Source organism: Lissotriton vulgaris, chromosome 5 (genome assembly GCF_964263255.1).
Source record: "Lissotriton vulgaris chromosome 5, aLisVul1.2, whole genome shotgun sequence".
Classification (NCBI taxonomy): domain Eukaryota; kingdom Metazoa; phylum Chordata; class Amphibia; order Caudata; family Salamandridae; genus Lissotriton; species Lissotriton vulgaris.
Window position 1 is genome coordinate 1,319,804,173 of NC_141693.1, and position 17,174 is coordinate 1,319,821,346.

The 17,174-nt window shown below is 44.3% G+C and overlaps 1 protein-coding gene across 2 annotated transcripts in view; it reads left to right on the forward strand.

Moving 5' to 3' along the window:
• The window catches only part of SCUBE3 (signal peptide, CUB domain and EGF like domain containing 3), a 1,095,585-nt gene that overhangs the window by 1,032,515 nt on the left and 45,896 nt on the right, over positions 1–17,174 (forward strand). For both annotated transcript variants that reach the window (XM_086923234.1, XM_086923233.1), the window contains 2 exons: positions 15,221–15,418; positions 16,227–16,379. In XM_086923234.1, coding sequence (XP_086779360.1) covers positions 15,221–15,418; positions 16,227–16,379 — 351 coding nt within the window. The remainder of the gene's footprint in view (positions 1–15,220; positions 15,419–16,226; positions 16,380–17,174) is intronic.

The window sequence follows — 17,174 nt, forward strand, 5'->3', positions numbered from 1 at the left end:
GTCATCCCGGTTTTTCTGTGCCTCTGTTCCCTGCTTGTCATCCTGGTTTTTCTGTCCCTCTGTTCCCTGCTTGTCATCCCGGTTTTTCTGTGCCTCTGTTCCCCCGGTTTTTCTGTGCCTCTGTTCCCCCAGTTTTTCTGTGCCTCTGTTCTTGGCTTGTCATCCCGATTTTTCTGTGCCTCTGTTCCCTGCTTGTCATCCCGGTTTTTCTGTGCCTCTGTTCCCGGATTGTCATCCCGTTTTTTCTGTGCCTCTGTTCCCGGATTGTCATCCCGGTTTTTCTGTGCCTCTGTTCCCCCGGTTTATCTGTGCCTCTGTTCCCTGCTTGTCATCCCGGTTTTTCTGTGCCTCTCTTCCCTGCTTGTCATCCCGGTTTTTCTGTGCCTCTGTTTCCCCGGTTTTTCTGTGCCTCTGTTCCCTGCTTGTCATCCGGGTTTTTCTGTGCCTCTGTGCCTCTGTTCCCTCCTTGTCATCCCGGTTTTTCTGTGCCTCTGTTCCCTGCTTGTCATCCCGGTTTTTCTGTGCCTATGTTCCCCCGGTTTTTCTGTGCCTCTGTTCCCTGCTTGTTATCCCGGTTTTTCTGTGCCTCTGTTCCCCCTTTGTCATCCCGGTTTTTCTGTGCCTCTGTTCCCCCGGTTTTTTTGTGCCTCTGTTCCCCCGGTTTTTCTGTGCCTATGTTCTCTGCTTGTCATCCCGGGTTTTCTATGCCTTTGTTCCCCCCGGGTTTTCTGTGCCTCTGTTCCCTGCTTGTCATCTCGGTTTTTCTGTGCCTCTGTTCCCTGCTTGTCATCCAGGTTTTTCTGTGCCTCTGTTCCCCCCTTGTCTTCCCGGTTTTTCTGTGCCTCTGTTCCCCCGGGTTTTCTGTGCCTCTGTTCCCTGTTTGTCATCCAGGTTTTTCTGTGCCTCTGTTCCCCTGGGATTTTTGTGCCTCTGTTCCCTGCTTGTCATCCCGGTTTTTCTGTGCCTCTGCTCCCCCCTTGTCTTCCCGGTTTTTCTGTGCCTCTGTTCCCCCGGGTTTTCTGTGCCTCTGTTCCCTGCTTGTCATCCCGGTTTTTCTGTGCCTCTGTTCCCCTGGGTTTTTTGTGCCTCTGTTCCCTGCTTGTCATCCCGGTTTTTCTGTGCCTCTGTTCCCTGCTTGTCATCCCGGTTTTTCTGTTTCTCTGTTCCCCCCGGGTTTTCTGTGCCTCTGTTCCCTGCTTGTCATCTCGGTTTTTCTGTGCCTCTGTTCCCTGCTTGTCATCCAGGTTTTTCTGTGCCTCTGTTCCCCCCTTGTCTTCCCGGTTTTTCTGTGCCTCTGTTCCCCCGGGTTTTCTGTGCCTCTGTTCCCTGCTTGTCATCCAGGTTTTTCTGTGCCTCTGTTCCCCTGGGATTTTTGTGCCTCTGTTCCCTGCTTGTCATCCCGGTTTTTCTGTGCCTCTGCTCCCCCCTTGTCTTCCCGGTTTTTCTGTGCCTCTGTTCCCCCGGGTTTTCTGTGCCTCTGTTCCCTGCTTGTCATCCCGGTTTTTCTGTGCCTCTGTTCCCCTGGGTTTTTTGTGCCTCTGTTCCCTGCTTGTCATCCCGGTTTTTCTGTGCCTCTGTTCCCTGCTTGTCATCCCGGTTTTTCTGTTTCTCTGTTCCCCCGGTTTTTCTGTGCCTCTGTTCTCTGCTTGTCATCCCAGTTTTTCTGTGCCTCTGTTCCCCCGGTTTTTTCTGTGACTCTGTTCCCTGCTTGTCATCCTGGTTTTTCTGTGCCTCTGTTCCCTGCGTGTCATCCTGGTTTTTCTGTGCCTCTGTTCCCTGCTTGTCATCCCGTTTTTTCTGTGCCTCTGTTCCCTGCTTGTCATCACGGTTTTTCTGTGCCTCTGTGTGTGTGGCTCTGTCTGTGTGCGTGGCTCTGTCTGTGTGCGTGGCTCTGTCTGTGTGTGCATGGCTCTGTGTGTGTATGCGTGGCTCTGTCTGTGTGTCCATGGCTCTGTCTGTGTGTGTGTGCGTGGCTCTGTCTGTGTGTGTGTGCGTGGCTCTGTCTGTGTGTATGTGCGTGGCTCTGTCTGTGTGTGTGTGCGTGGCTCTGTATGTGTGTGTGTGCGTGGGTGGCTCTGTATGTGTGTGTGTGCGTGGGTGGCTCTGTATGTGTGTGTGGGGGTGGCTTTGTGTGTGTGACTGTGTGTGGGTGCAAATGCAAAAGGTCTCGCATTTGCGAGCGATTAATCTATTGGCATTGTAAATGACAATGCCATTTATTTTTGTTTTAAAAACAAAAACATAAATAAAAATAATGTCATGAGCAATGCCAATAGCTCTAACTTTAAAAATGCCGAGACCATTGCATTGTAAATGCTTTTTCTTTTATCGTCACTCCGTACCATCATGCAACAGGCTTTGACCTAACTCACTCAAATCTGCCACAATTTTTTACATTTTTCACGTCTTCGCCTTTACTTTTCCTTTTATTGTGACTCTTTGTGCCTCTTTCCATCTCACACCAGGCTCTGCACTTCTCCCACGAACCTGATACAATTTTTTGAATTACTCATCCTCCTGCCGGTGACTCTTAACATTTTAAGCCTCAGTTGGGTGAAGAAAAAGATGTGAAAGAGCTTAACAAACGGCCACAAATAACAAGTAAAGAAAAGAGGCAGAATTATATTACTTGTGGAACTCCACAGCTTTTGGAGTGTGAACACATTCTAGTTCCGAAACATTGAAAAAAAAACACAGAGCTCGTGTGACTCATGAGGACATCGAGCATTAGGCTACAATGTGCCACTGTATAACTGTCATCTTCATATTCTGTTTACTGCCATCTTGTTTGGACGCATTCACAAGGTGATATTAGTGGGCAGGAACTTACTTGACACAGTGAAAGTGATGCTATTAGGATTTTACTTGTAGTATTGAAGATGCAGTAAAGGCTGTAGGGAAAAGACGTGCCCTTTTTATGCTCTTTAAATTTCTAGGGAAATGTCTATATCCCTTTAGGCGGAATGCTGTTGTGTAGACTAACTTAGCTAGGATGAGTTGTTTTTACCCTCTCTGTAACGAAAGTAAACAACGTTTCAAATATCTAGTAAAGTGGAAATTAACCAAAGAATTGGCAAAGTGAAGAAAAAAACCGCTGTGGGAATTGTGTGCCACAGGAGAAAAGTATAATTGCAAGTGGCAGCTGGTGGCTTTTCAAAGTGGTGGGCGGAAATGTTATATATGAGTGTAATAAGCGTGCGAGCAAAGCAATTGACCCCGTTGTGCAAAAGGATGTTGCAGGAACATTTTGTCCCCAGAGGAAAAGTTTGAAACAAATTGGTTCAAATGATTTATTTACACCACATATGTACTGAAAGTCATTGAAGAAAGGGGATCCAAATATAGTATTGTAAAGCACAATTGTGAAAAAAACATTCAACAAGTCAAAAGTTTCCCCCGTCTAGCCCATATTTGGTGTTGGTGGGCCGTCTACCTCCCGCCCATCGCTGCTTGCCCTGCTGAACTCCGTTGCACAGAGCCGCTTCTCCCCCAACTCTCAGGGACGGACTGGAAACCCAAAGCAGCCCTGGCAATTTTCTTGAATCAGTCCCAAGGGAAGCACTGCCTAGCCCTGTGAAGCTGGAAATGCTTGCTTGCTGCTTTTTGTTACTAGGAGCCGATATTGCTGCAAAACTAGCCCCTACCCTTCCAGCCTCCCGTAAAAATGCCTGATGCCCAGTTTGGCCAGTCCAGCCCTCCCGACTCTGCATTTCACATTTTCTTTGGTGTAGTTATATATAGCGCCAGCATCACCTGATGGTGGTGGAGCACTTTACATTAGCACCAGTTACTTTTAGTGCGTGTTTTATACAGCGCCAATACTTCCTTTACAAAGGACGCATTCTTTTTTGTAGGCACTGAGAGATTAAGTGATTAGGCCAGAATCAACAATGTGAAGCCGAAAGCGAAAATCAAACCCTGTTTCCCACCTCCATTGTCAGTAGCTGTCCTCCTTATGCTACATCGTCTTATACTAGGACGCCACGTCGTCTCCTTACCTTCGGTCTCAATTCTACATTTTGGGATTACAGTCAAATCCCGAAATCTCTCCGTGGCAGCCTACAGTTGCTGTTAGTTGCCCTGCCCAGCACCCACCTGTCGCTCCTTGCCTTGCGGAACTCCTTTGCACAGATCCCCTCCTCCCCCGACTCTCCTTTTCACATGTTTTTTTTTGTGCTGTGTTATACACCTCCACCACCACCTGATGGTATTGGAGCGCTTTCCATTAGCCCCAGTTACTTATTTGTGTACAGTTTTATATAGCGCCACAACACCGAAGGTATTGTAGAGCTTTGCAACAGTTACTTTACACAAGGAAACATTAATTTTTGTAGGCACAGCGTGATTAAGTGATTTGCCCAAAATCAAGGATGTAAAGCAGACGCCGAAACTCAAACCCAATTCACCCGCTCCACAGTCGGCAGCCTCGTCCCTTACATCACATCCTCCCCCGAAAGGACGCCATATCCTCTCCGTAGCCTCGACCTCAGTTTCACATTTTTTGATTACGGATATATCACTTAATTTCCCAGTTTCTAAAAACAATAAGTATTGGTAAAGCCAGTAGGTGAAGGAGCCCGAGGCCTAGCCAGCCTGCCAGGTTCTGCGATAACGCATACTAGATGCCATGAGTGAGGCTACTGTAGGACTGAGAAAGAGAGGGCTTCACACGAGAGAAGGTAGGGGGAACCGCAGCAGGGCAAAACAAAAATTTGCACAAAACTCATTCACCTAGGTACTTATTCCCTCCGGGCCTGGCGACAGGACTGCAGTAGCATGAACTACTAACCCACACTGTATAATAATCTGGAAGGAAGCTGCAGGACTCCGCCCCAGACCTCAACCCACCTATCATAACAAAATAAAAAGGAGATTCTGGGTCTCTGTGAAAGAGGCAGAGGCCACTGAGACACCCAGACGGCCTGCCCTAGCCATTGAGATTAATGGAGGTCTTCCGACTCCTCCCTCGGCCATGTGAATAACGCTCAAAGTAAAAGTCTGTTCTTTCCAGTACACACATACACCGCACCTACCAGTGTGTCGTCACTGCCCTGATTCATGCCTCCCGGTTGAGGAAAACGTCGCCCAGCCAACTCATGCACAGGACCAAGGTCCATCACCCTCCACCCTTCCAGAAAAGACTCAGATTTACACATTTTTGTCACTGAGCAGCAAGTACAATGTATTGCTGGGTGATCTGTGTTTCTTCTCACCCCTTTGTTACTCACCTACGGTGGCAGGGCGACGTCCATCTCCCCCTTAACACCAGCCATCACTGATAATTACCATCAGGGTGCTCTCTTCCCAAAATGCCCTTCCTTTTCAACAGTACTTCACTCCTCTCAACCAGTGCACACCTCCTTCTGACACCTCTTTTTCTGTGATTATTCGGTACCTCCCATCTTTTTTGTTCTCTTGCTTGTCCTCCTTTAACCCATAAGCTTGTAACATTTGCCTTATGCAATGACTCGGGCTGCGGTTCAGATGTGAGGTACTCATAGTCAAGCTCTGCTCGGTGGCTGGGTCTGTGATTGTTGTTACAGGAAGCAGTGAGACAGTTTGCAGCAGAGTTTTGGTTGGGTCTGCATATTTCATTGGTCACCCACTTCTCCCAGATCCACGTGCAAATGTCCTCTGATGACCATTGGATTTTTGGCTTTTCTCCTGTCCGCATTTGGGTTCTCTGCTCTCCATCGTACAGTTCTGCTCCTTCTCATGGGTCGTTAGTTGTCCATCTTTTAGGTTGAAATTATTTTGTTGGCGATATAACATTAAAATAACACTACCACCTTGCCTTCAATACATACCACAAAATAGCTCCTGCAGGTGGACTGCGATATGGCCTCCCACCCCTTCAACAATTCTGCCCTCCACGTCATCATTTGGACACTCCCCCTTTTTCTCCATGATTAGGTAGACATAGAATTGTTCTTAGATTGAGATTGAGACTGGTGTCATAGCAAATATCGATGCAGGAACATTTTCACACACCATGATTGTTGAAGGAGTAAAAAAGTAGAAGAATTTTGAAATCTTGCTGCAGACTTTGACCATATGTATTATCGGGGTGTGTATAATAACTTGATAGGATGTTTTTGTTTTTCCTAGGTGATTTCTTTATGTGTTTTGATTGTTCTTGGTGGTGGACAGAATGCTTTTGAGGAACTGCATAGTGTCATGTTGCTACCTTTGTATGAACGTACAGAGTTTCTAGTTGTTGTCTTACTCGAGATCAAAGAATACTTGTTGTAAGGCGTACTCTGTTTTCAAACCACAAAAAAAAGTGTTAAGCCAGCAAGCCCATGGAGCCTAATTCTAAGTTCAGAAGAAGGGTGGCTGGGTGCACAGCCTATATATAGGCTTCAAAGCTGTCCCATAGGATGTTAGTTTCAGCACAGCAGTGATGGCTGTAATGTGCAATGAAAACAAGATACCGTTTTTTGGCCAAATGAATGCTTGCCCCAAAACAGGCTTCCAATGGATTCAAAAACTAAACTAACTAATAGAACACACTGTATCATTCCTGCGCCAAACCCTCTTAATAACTAACAACATGTTACACACCAACCAGTCAGGCTTCCTATTAGCATCAGAGCTGCCCATGTCTGTGTCTAAAATGTCATGCAAAATATAGATGACTTTTTTTTGCTGTCTCTTTTTGACTTGAATACTGCCTTAAACATAGTGGGCTATGCCATTCTACCGCACAGGCTGCAATTGGTGGCCTTGGTCACTAATTAGTCTCTACCAATCTCAACCTGTTTCTAAAATAGTCCACATACCATTTCAAAGACCGGTCACAAGAAGTCAGACTTCATGAGATTCCACCTCCTCAATGCCATTGACCTTAAGGATCTCCTTTGTCACCCCTACTCTTCAACATATGTGTAAGACCTTTCGAGATCTCTTAAGATCTCACGACCTCTTATTCAACTCCCAAATAGTCTAATGAAGAGGGCCAGTTTACAAATGTTACCAATATTCTGAAAACAATTAAAACCAGGAAGAGCCACAGAAGTCTAAAATTCAATGGCTCCAAGAGGGAAAAACTTTAAGAAACTTTGTTCTGACAAGAAGGTTGGGTCTCCTCACAAGATCGAAGGACCTATTTAACTCTCGGCTTATTTTTAAGGGTTGCATTCTTCGATGCAGTTTATTACCCTCTAGGAGTTTAGGTTTAGAAAACACAAATAAATTAATAAGATTTTAATATACAGAACTAGCACAAGGAGAACACTATTCTTATTTTGATCAGCAGTAACTTATTTCACATCTTGTTTGGCAAAAGTCATCTTTACTTTGTGGGAAAACTCGAGACCTGCAATGCCACCATCAGAGAGAGTTTCAGAGTCTAGATCTTAAAAACACAGAGGAAGGTTAGTCTCTTCTTCAAAAGGTGCCATACGGGGGTGCCTCTGTAAGAACGAAATCAAGGGATATATACCAAAGAAAAGGGAGCCATTCATATGTACTGATTCCTTCCTTTTTTGTACTTTGTACTTTGCTGCTCATGTATTCACTTTTTATGCCCATGTTCTGCTTATGCTTATTCTTACCCATGACTCTTTTTGTAACAAGTATATTTGCTGTTTTCATGATTGTACTTAATTTTTATTTTTATTTTTCCCCCTTATTTTTATCCCCTTCCCCTTCTTTTATTTTTCTTTTCTCTTTTATGCCTACTTTTTCTGCCTAATAAAATCTTTTGAACTTAAAAAAAAAAGGGAGCCATTAGACCAATACTAGAATTAAGGCAGCTGAACAGATAAATACAATCACAATTAGAATGCCATTGCTGCAGGATGTGATTCATCTAAAAGATGCTTATTTTCATATTCCATTACTTCATAGATATCAGAAATACCTCAAATATGGTGGTGGATTGTAACTATCATCAATTCAAAGTCCCATCTCTTGAACACAGATCAGTTCCAAGAGTTCTTATAATGTGTTTTTTGGTAGCAGCACCAAATCTAAGTCGACACCCCATACATGTTTAGCCGTATCTAGATGAGAGTGGCTGGTAAAGGGAAATTCATTTCAGGAATCACAGACTAGTATGAACAGGTACACCTACAGAAGCAATCCCCAAAGCTGCACCATTCAAAGAAATGTCTTGTTGCATAGCAACACTGTGAGGACTGTGGCACTTTACAACTCTTAATAGAGAATAAAATATTATGCTTTAAGAAACACATTCTCCTTTACAATACATCACAATCTCTGACAGTAGAAGTTATATAATCTTGTACTCATCTGATATTTTATACACTGCTAATGTCAATAAAACAGTGGTTTTCCAGTCATTGGCCACAGTAAATAAGTGATAGTAAGTTGCAAAGAAGTAGGAGCTTTGCAATTGTAGAACAAGGCACAATTGCTGTGGGCAGACATTTGCAAAACCGTTCCTAATTGTGACCAGTATAACAGATGTCTCTCTGACTGGCCATAATTGTATAAACCTCGTACCTAGGATTGATGGACTTCCAATAAAGTACAGCATACTTATCAATTTGCTGCACAAGGCACCCTGTCTTAAAAGCTTTTCTTAATTAGATGAAAGGGGAGATGGTTCATATTTTAATAGACAACACAACAGTTATATTTACTATGCACTGCATAGGTGAGATACTGCTATACAATTGATGAACAGCATGTAGGGTCAGATATACAAAGGCAGTTCACTGTCACAAAGCCTGTGACTATCTAAATCACAGGCTTTGCGACCACTGAATGGTTTTAAACAATTGTTTAACCCCATTGTGTGATTCGGTAAGTGCTTACAAAATTGCAAAATGGGTTTAGAAATGCAAAACAATTTTAAATTTGGAAGCAGTGTATTTAGGGCATCCCTTCCAAGTTGTAATTTACAATGGTATGCATCAGTGGTCTGCAACTGTGGTTTCGGTTGCAAACACTGGTGAAGGGACCAACTCCTCAGGGAGGTGGTAATTCATTCGCAAATGGGAAGGAGTTCCCTGAGAGACCCCTTCTCCTGGGTGAATGTAAAAAAAAGGTTGTTTGCGCTGCAGTGGGCAATTTTCCAGGGGCTCACTGCCAACTCTTCAACAAACATTTACAAAAGGAGTATTTGTTTAAACCACAGCCCCATTTCCTGTGAGAAAAACATGCTGCATTAAAAAAATATATATTTAAAAAGCGATTACAGACATTGTTGTCTGCTGACCCTAGCTGGCCACCATTCCTCTAATGGCCACCAATTGGAGTGAGTCACAATTTGCAGACTCATGAGTAGTATTTACATATGTAGGATTGCAACTAATGTGAATAGTGGCTTTGCGCATCGACATATTAGTACATCCAAAACGATTTGCAAAAATTTGGTGCCAAATTGGAAGCCACTTTTTGCAAATCGATTCTTATTTCCTCCGGCTCCTAGTTTCTTACTTGTAGCAATAGTTCAGCAGTTTGTGAGTATTCTAGATTAACATGATATGCTTGCACTTCCCAAACGTAGAGTAGTAGTGGAGAATAAGAATAAAGATTTAACTAAATATATTATCAGCAATCGTGATCTCATTCTTGCTCATCGCCATCAATGAAAAACAAAATATGAAGTGTCAGGAAATGACTACAACAGTGTAATCTCAACAGCACTATTTAGTAAATTACAGATCAGATAATCTTGTGATAACAGTCTCCATGAGTCTTATGTGGGCTCCCGACAAGTAGCGTTTGTGGCAACAGAGATGGCTATGGAGTATTGCAGGAGGGTTTTATTTGAATGGGTGCGGTGTGCTTCCTTTTCCCATCTGCATTCTTGCAAGACCCGGAAAAACAATTCTTCCAGGTCACGAACAGCACAACTGTAAAACTGCTCTGATTATTATTTCGTGTATCTTTCACCTGAAAGTGGCATGTTTCTACTTGTTAGTTCACCCTTGACTGGCGCTTTTTGGTGTCCTTATATGAGGAATTTTATCTGTCTTATTTAGAATTCCTATCTTTTGTGTTCACTCCCTTCTGAGCTTTGAGTCACCTGCTTCTCTGATAATCAAGACATCTTCCACTATGCAAGTTGAAAGTGCAAATTGATCATACAGTAACTCGTACTTTATGGTTGATAGGTTTATACAGTGTCAACTTTTCTCATTAAGGTTCCCTGGAGTATCCGATATCAGAACCAGAGGGTAATGTTGTATTTTCTCTCAGTCCTTTTGTACACCTTTACTACTGTTTCCTTGAGTCCTTTTGCCTCACAGTTCATTAGTATTTTTCGGAAACTGACGTCCTACTCAGGGCTTGGTCCAAGCCCTGCACAGGGGGTTTCTGTACATAGGACGAGTGCCCGCTGTCATCGTCCCCGCTCATGTGGACCCCAGTTTCCTTAACTAGATCCCCACCTCAGAGAGCTTGGTGGTCAGAGCCTTCGTGTCCAGACTTAATCCCAGTGATTTCCCTTACACTCCATCGGATAGGAAATCCAAGAGGCTGGCTAACTTTGGCAAGACAATGTTCTCTTCTGCTAGCCTAGCACTTTGGTCAGTGAACACCGCATGCCTATTGGACCATTATTCACATGAGATATGCAACTTATTTGCACAGGTGCCGCCTATGGTCTCAAAGGAGGCTTGAGCCATACTTGACAAAGCTATTGCTAATGTGAGAGAAGCAATATAATCCAAACAATGGTTCTTGAGCAATATAATCAAAAAGGGGAAACAAAACCACCCAAAAAGTGAAAGGGGAAAATTCAAAGAAAAAAGCCTATGAGTGTCACAATGTCACAAACAAGCACTGGCGTTGCCAATAGGTTTCGCATTTGGAAAGTTGGAGCTATTGGTTTTGTAAATGACATTTTATATTTATATATCGTTATTGGCATTGTCAATAACAATATATAAATATAAAATGTCATTTACAAAACCAATAGCTCCAACTTTTCAAATGCGAAACCTATTGCCAACGCCAGTGCTTTTCTTTAGTTAAGTCATGTGAGAATATACTAAATACAGTTTCCTTTTTCCTTGACCCAAATATAAACATGTGCAAATTAAATACATTAAAAAGGGATATATTCAAGAACAACTGTTAAAACTATCTTAACACCGGGATTCCTAATTGTTAAACAAAGGCACAAAAACAAACTTTTGTGACAATCTAGGGGTCGGCAGTGCAGACGCCGTGAATGGCGATTTACCGCAGAATTTACACTTCCAAACCCTTTTTCACGATCGATTTATTTTTGTTAAAATTACATCATTTGTTCCAAGAATCCGTGTGTTTTCATGAAACGCGTTTTTGCTGACTGATTTTAAGAGAATGGGTTCGCGTTGTTCGGAATTGACTCGTTTTTTTATCATAAATTCGTTCGTGATTGTCACTTCCTCGAGTTGAGTATTTTCGGCTGGTGGGAGGACTGGGAGTGGAGTGGCGGGGTGGGGGTTGGGGCGGTGGGGGGTAGAGGGGAGTGTAGGTTGTGAGCCAAGACTGTCACTGTCTAAAATACGACGAGTTCGCTTACGGGCGGGTGCGGTTCGTTCGCACACCATCTCACTGCAAGGGAAGGCGAACAAGTAAACCTGCATTTTATTTAATTATTGGTTATCGGACACATCATTGATCTAGTCCCTTCGCACAAGGTGGCTGGTATCTTACCTTTTATACGTTGGCAGATTATTTGTTTAGTAGCAAGCAGCCCGAAACATGTAGTTTAAGTTAAATGGCCTCACAATGCTGGCAAATGGCCGGAGGGAAGCCGGATGGGGGCGGGAGAGCTTGGTGCGGGGGGGCAGGAATGCGAGCGAGGGGAGGAGAAGTGTGGCAGGCGGATTAGGGAGATGCGCGGAGGGAAGCCGGATGAGAGCGGGAGAGCCAGGTGGGGGGGCGGGAATGCGAGCGAGGGGAGGAGAAGTGTGGCAGGCGGATTATGGAGATGCGCGTGCTTGTGTGGTCACGTGACCCGCTTTTGTGGTCACGTGACTCACATGCACTGTGAAGAAACCGCAGTGGTTTGACGAGTCGATCGAGCACTTGAATTCTCGCCTATTACATTCGCAAGCGAATGATAATAGGCGAAACCTAAAAATAGTACATAAATCAGTGCACAAAAAATATTTTACATAGTCAAATGAAAACAAGGGCGCTCAAAAAAATTACACTCACAATGACTACATTCAAAGACAAAAACATATAAAATCCGAAAAACAGTAGCAGAGAATAATAAACAAATCACAATATACACAATACACAATAGACAAAAAGTGTGGCCTCTGAATTATGCCATGTACAATGCGTCAATGTGAGAGAAGCAGCAGAATTCACCATAGTTTGTGGACTCGACACAACTGACTTGCTGGGCAGAGCAATGTAATCGTCCGTGGCCTTGCGGTGTCACGCCTGGCTGAGAACTACTGGCTTTTCACGGAATGTCCAGCCTTCCCTCATAGACATGCCCTCTGATGGCTCTCACCACTTTAGAGATAAGGTGGATTCAGTGCTGGAGCGCTTTAAGGACAGCAGAACTACGGCCAAGTCCTTGGATTTGTCTACAGCACCTCCCAAAGCCCAATCCGCCTTCTGCCACTTTTGTGGCCATGGAAGGGGTTTCCAGCCACACCCATACCCTCCCAGCTACCCAGTCAACACGTCCAACAGGATTCCCAGCCTTTTCATGGCTGAGGGCTTGGGTTCCATAGACAACTTGGGACAAGCGGCCAGCGGTCAGGTAAGTTCACCACCCCTTTGGCAGCTGCTGCTTTCAAGCCACTTTAGGTAGTCCTGTGGACATCATGGGCACCCAGTGGAAGTAGAATATCCCATCTCCTGCCCCACTGGCAGTCAGTAACATCAGAGTCCTGGATCCTACAGATCCCCAAAAGGGGCTACTCCCTCCCTTATGTGACTACCCTAATACCCACTTACAATTGGTTGACGGAGGACCATTAATCCTTGCTTCATTAAGAAGTGCAGGCTCTCTAGGTCAAGGAAGCGATAGTAAAGGTCCCTGAATCAGAGGTTGGTCATGGTTGTTTTTGTCTGCTACTTTTTAGTGCTGAAAAAGAACGCAGGGTTCATCCTATCCTAGACCTGCACCTTCTCAACCTCTTCTTGAAAAGGAGTTCAAGATGCTCATGCTTGGTCAAGTTCTGTCTGCCCTGGACCCTAGAGACTGGATGGCTGCTTTGGACTAACAGGTTGCATATCTCCACATCGCTGTCCTGCCTGCCCACAGACGTTACCTGTGGTTCACGATAGGCAAGAGCACTTTCAGTTTGCTGTGCTCCCTCTTGGCCTTCACAGCACCCCCCCCCCCCCCCCGGGTGTTTATGAAAGTGATGTCGGTGGTTGCAGCTCATCTGCGGAGGTCGGGCGTTCCAGTCTTCCCATACCTATATGATTGGCTGTTGAAGGTGATCTCACCCCAGGCAGTTGTCTCCCACCTTCCGACTACTGTGAATCTCCTGCACTAGCTGGGATTCACTATCAAGTCCCTTTCAGATGCTCCCTTTCATCAGAACCATTGCGGACACATTGCAGTTTCTGACCTATCCTCCAGAGGGACGTGTACAGGATATTCAGGCTATGATTCCTATATTTCAACCACTATCCTGGATTTCAGAGAGACTGACTCTGAGCCTGCATCCTGCTTGTGACTCATGTCCGTTGGTATACGTGGGTTCTGCAGAAGGACCTGCAGGCCCAGTGGGTTCAGCATCAGGGCAATCCCCGCAACATGGCCCAGATATCAGAGGAAACTGTAAAAGTTCTGCAGTAGTGGCTAGCAAACCACGATTGTGTCAGTGGCCCTCTCCCCTCCCAACCAGAGCTGACTGTAGTGACAGATGCATCACTCCTGGGATGAGGCAGCCATCTTTGAGAGGTTGAGATCATGGGACTCTTGGCTTTGGCAGCAGAGTCCGAACTCTACATCAACCTGTTGAAGCTTCAGGTGATTTGCTTTGAATTGAAAGCTTTATTTCCTTCAATCAGGGGAAGGCTGGTGCAGGTGTTCATGGACAACACCACTGCTAGATGGTACTGCATCAAACAGGGCAAGGTGGGGTTATGGACCCTCTGTCAAGAAGACCCCTGTCTCTGGTCATGGCTGGAATATCAGGGCATTTCAGTGGTTGTTTAACACCTGGCGAGCTCTCTGAACGCCAGAATGGACAAACTCCACTGAAGATGTTTAGCGGATCACAAATGGCGTCTCCATCCAGAGGTCTTGCAAGGTCTCTTTCAGCAATGGGGAGAGCCAAAGTTAGATCTTTTTGCCACCACTGACAATGCAGTCAGCAGTTTTGCACGCTGGAATATCCAAAAGGACTCTCGCTTGGAGACACTTTTCATCTCGAGTGGAGCTCCAGCCTCCTCTGCGCCTTTCCGTCAATACTACTCCTGCCCAGAGTACCTATGAAAATCATGAAAGACCGGGCCAAGTAATCCTTGTGACTCCGGATAGGGCATGGAGAGTCTGGTATACCAAGCTGTTGAGCATGACCATCTTTACTTCAGTCAGGCTGCCGCTCTCTGAGGGGGGTCTTGCACCCGAACCTGCGCAGTCTCCAGTGGAGATTGAGCAGTGAGAGTTGACAGCTTTTGACCTTCCACTGTATAAGCTTTTGACACCCCCTCAAAACACTGTAAGGTCCAAATAAGATCCAGTGAGACTACTGTTGAAACAACAGAGGGAGGTGCTTCCTGAGACCTCAGCAGATCAGATCCAGACAGGTTCCTTTTAAGCATCAGGTGTGTTGCCTCCCCCAGGTCAGTCCCGATACACTTTCTTCATATCTTAGATCACATTTTTATCTGTTTCATTGAGTTGGTGGGCTTCATATGTTTCTCCTGGCTTTTAACACTTGCCCTGGTACATTTCCAAATTAGCCCTTCGTGTCACTCACTATTTTTGTAAGAATGTCTTCTGACAAAAATATTGTTTCCTAGATATCATTTGCCGCTGTGCTTTTAACAATAGAAATTCTACACTCAATGGGACAATAATTTGTAAATGATATTTAGAGCACGATACTTGTCTGGCAATATTTCTGACAATAATATTCTGATATATAAGCCTGTCACTCAGCTGACCTGTCACTCATGCCTTGCTGCACATATCAGGCAGCTTGATGACTTTTCACCCAAGCTGTGGGACACTTGATTTTATTCTGCTTTTAACAACCTTCATGACCCACCTCCTTGTGCACTTGTTGCTACGCTTAATTTAATTATTTCCTATCTTGTATTCTGATTACAGATCGACAGTGCGGTGGGGAATTAGGAGAATTCACTGGATACATTGAGTCTCCTAACTATCCAGGGAACTACCCAGCCCATGTGGAGTGCACCTGGAATATCAACCCACCCCCGAAACGCAAGATTCTCATCGTGGTTCCTGAAATTTTCTTGCCCTCGGAGGATGAATGTGGCGATGTTCTTGTTATGCGCAAAAACTGTACGTTTGTATCTAATGCCTTCCAGGACTTAGTTGGGCATCTATTTTGAAACGTGGTAGTCTAGAGTAGTGGCCCGAGTGTGACACCTAGCCAATTTAAGCTCAGCTCAGTTTATGATTAAGTGCATTTGAAGCGATGTGTGTGCTGCAGGTGGAGAGTAGGCATGATGTATGCACCAGTTTCAAGTATTTTGACTACATAACTTCACAAGAGCCCTTTTTTGGTCCTAAAGGATGAGGAACGCTCTCCCAGCAAACTATAAAAGTGGGGATGAATCGCGACTGATCATAGAAAAACAAATCAGAGTTTTGGAGGAGATCTGAGTGATCTGAGTGAGGATAAAGAGAGAGGGTAAAATTAGAATGGACGGGTGGTTTGAGGGAGATGGCTGGAAGGTGGAATGCATAGATGGAGAGTGGAGATAATGGTGGCCAGTCTGCACGGGCACAGTAAAAATGGATGGAGGTTTAAGTGAAGATGGGAGTAAGCCGTCTGGTTCTTTGTGCTGTGTTATAAAATGAAAAAATTAAGCTTAAAATAATTAAAATAAAATATTTAAGTAAGGCATATAGAGATCAAATAGAGGAAAGATGAAGTAAAACAGGAGGTAGGTCAGAACGAGGATTGCCAAGGTTAAAGCGCGTTTAGATAAGGACTAAGTGCAATGGGCTGAAGGAGAATAAACAATGGTATTTAAGACAGAAAAAGGATGAGTACAGTAGGGATGGATGGAGAGGAGATAGAGGAGGGATATAGGTTTCAATGAGAATGAAGGGAGGATATAAATATTCTTTACTTTATTTGCAGCGTCTCCTTCTTCAATCACAACCTATGAAACATGCCAGACCTATGAACGTCCTATTGCCTTCACTGCCCGATCCCGCAAACTTTGGATAAACTTTAAAACAAACGAAGCAAACAGCGCCCGCGGCTTCCAGGTTCCTTATGTGACATATGATGGTAATGATTCCACTTTTGTTTACAAAATTTGTTCTTAGTATTTTTTGTACAACAGTGATGCCCATCCATGTCTCCCTCAATCCTCCCTAAAGTCCACTTTCTTTTTACATATGTGTTACTCCTTTCTGTCACCATTATGCCTCCCCATTCTCTCCTTACATTGAACAAATGTCCAAATTATTTCTTACTATTGCGTGCTCAGTACAGGCCATTCATTTTGTTGGACATATCTTGCAAAAATGTAACACTATAGGAATATATCTGTAAGTGGAGAAAAGGTTTGGAGAGGGTCTTGAGGCATAATAGCAGAAGTGCACTATAACAGAAAAAAAAGGATTATATTTTGAATAGTTTGCCACAGTAATTATTCCTGTTGGGAATATGCTGCCATAGTGATATTTTCTTATAAAATCGTTCCTCGAGTGAAACCATCGTGGCAGTATTACTTGTGTAACCTGTAGGTCTACATCTTAGGATCCCTCACTGATAGTCAGAAACGTAGAATATTCCCGCCCATGTGTTGGGACCCTGGAGCACTTTCTTCTAAATGTCAATTGGTAGTTGGAGGTAGACACCTCAATGCCCGTAGTCCAGTGATAACTCCATAAACTGTAAGACAGGCCAGCTTTTCATGCATTTTTCTAATTTAGAAAATAGGTTACTCAGTAACGCAGTAAGTCCACATTTCAGTACCTAAGTGAAGGCAGTGCTGACACTATCTATAATGACCCTCTTACTTACATTAGGGAGAAGGAAAAAGAAGGAAAATGTGCCTGTAGGTCAAACTTACAGAGG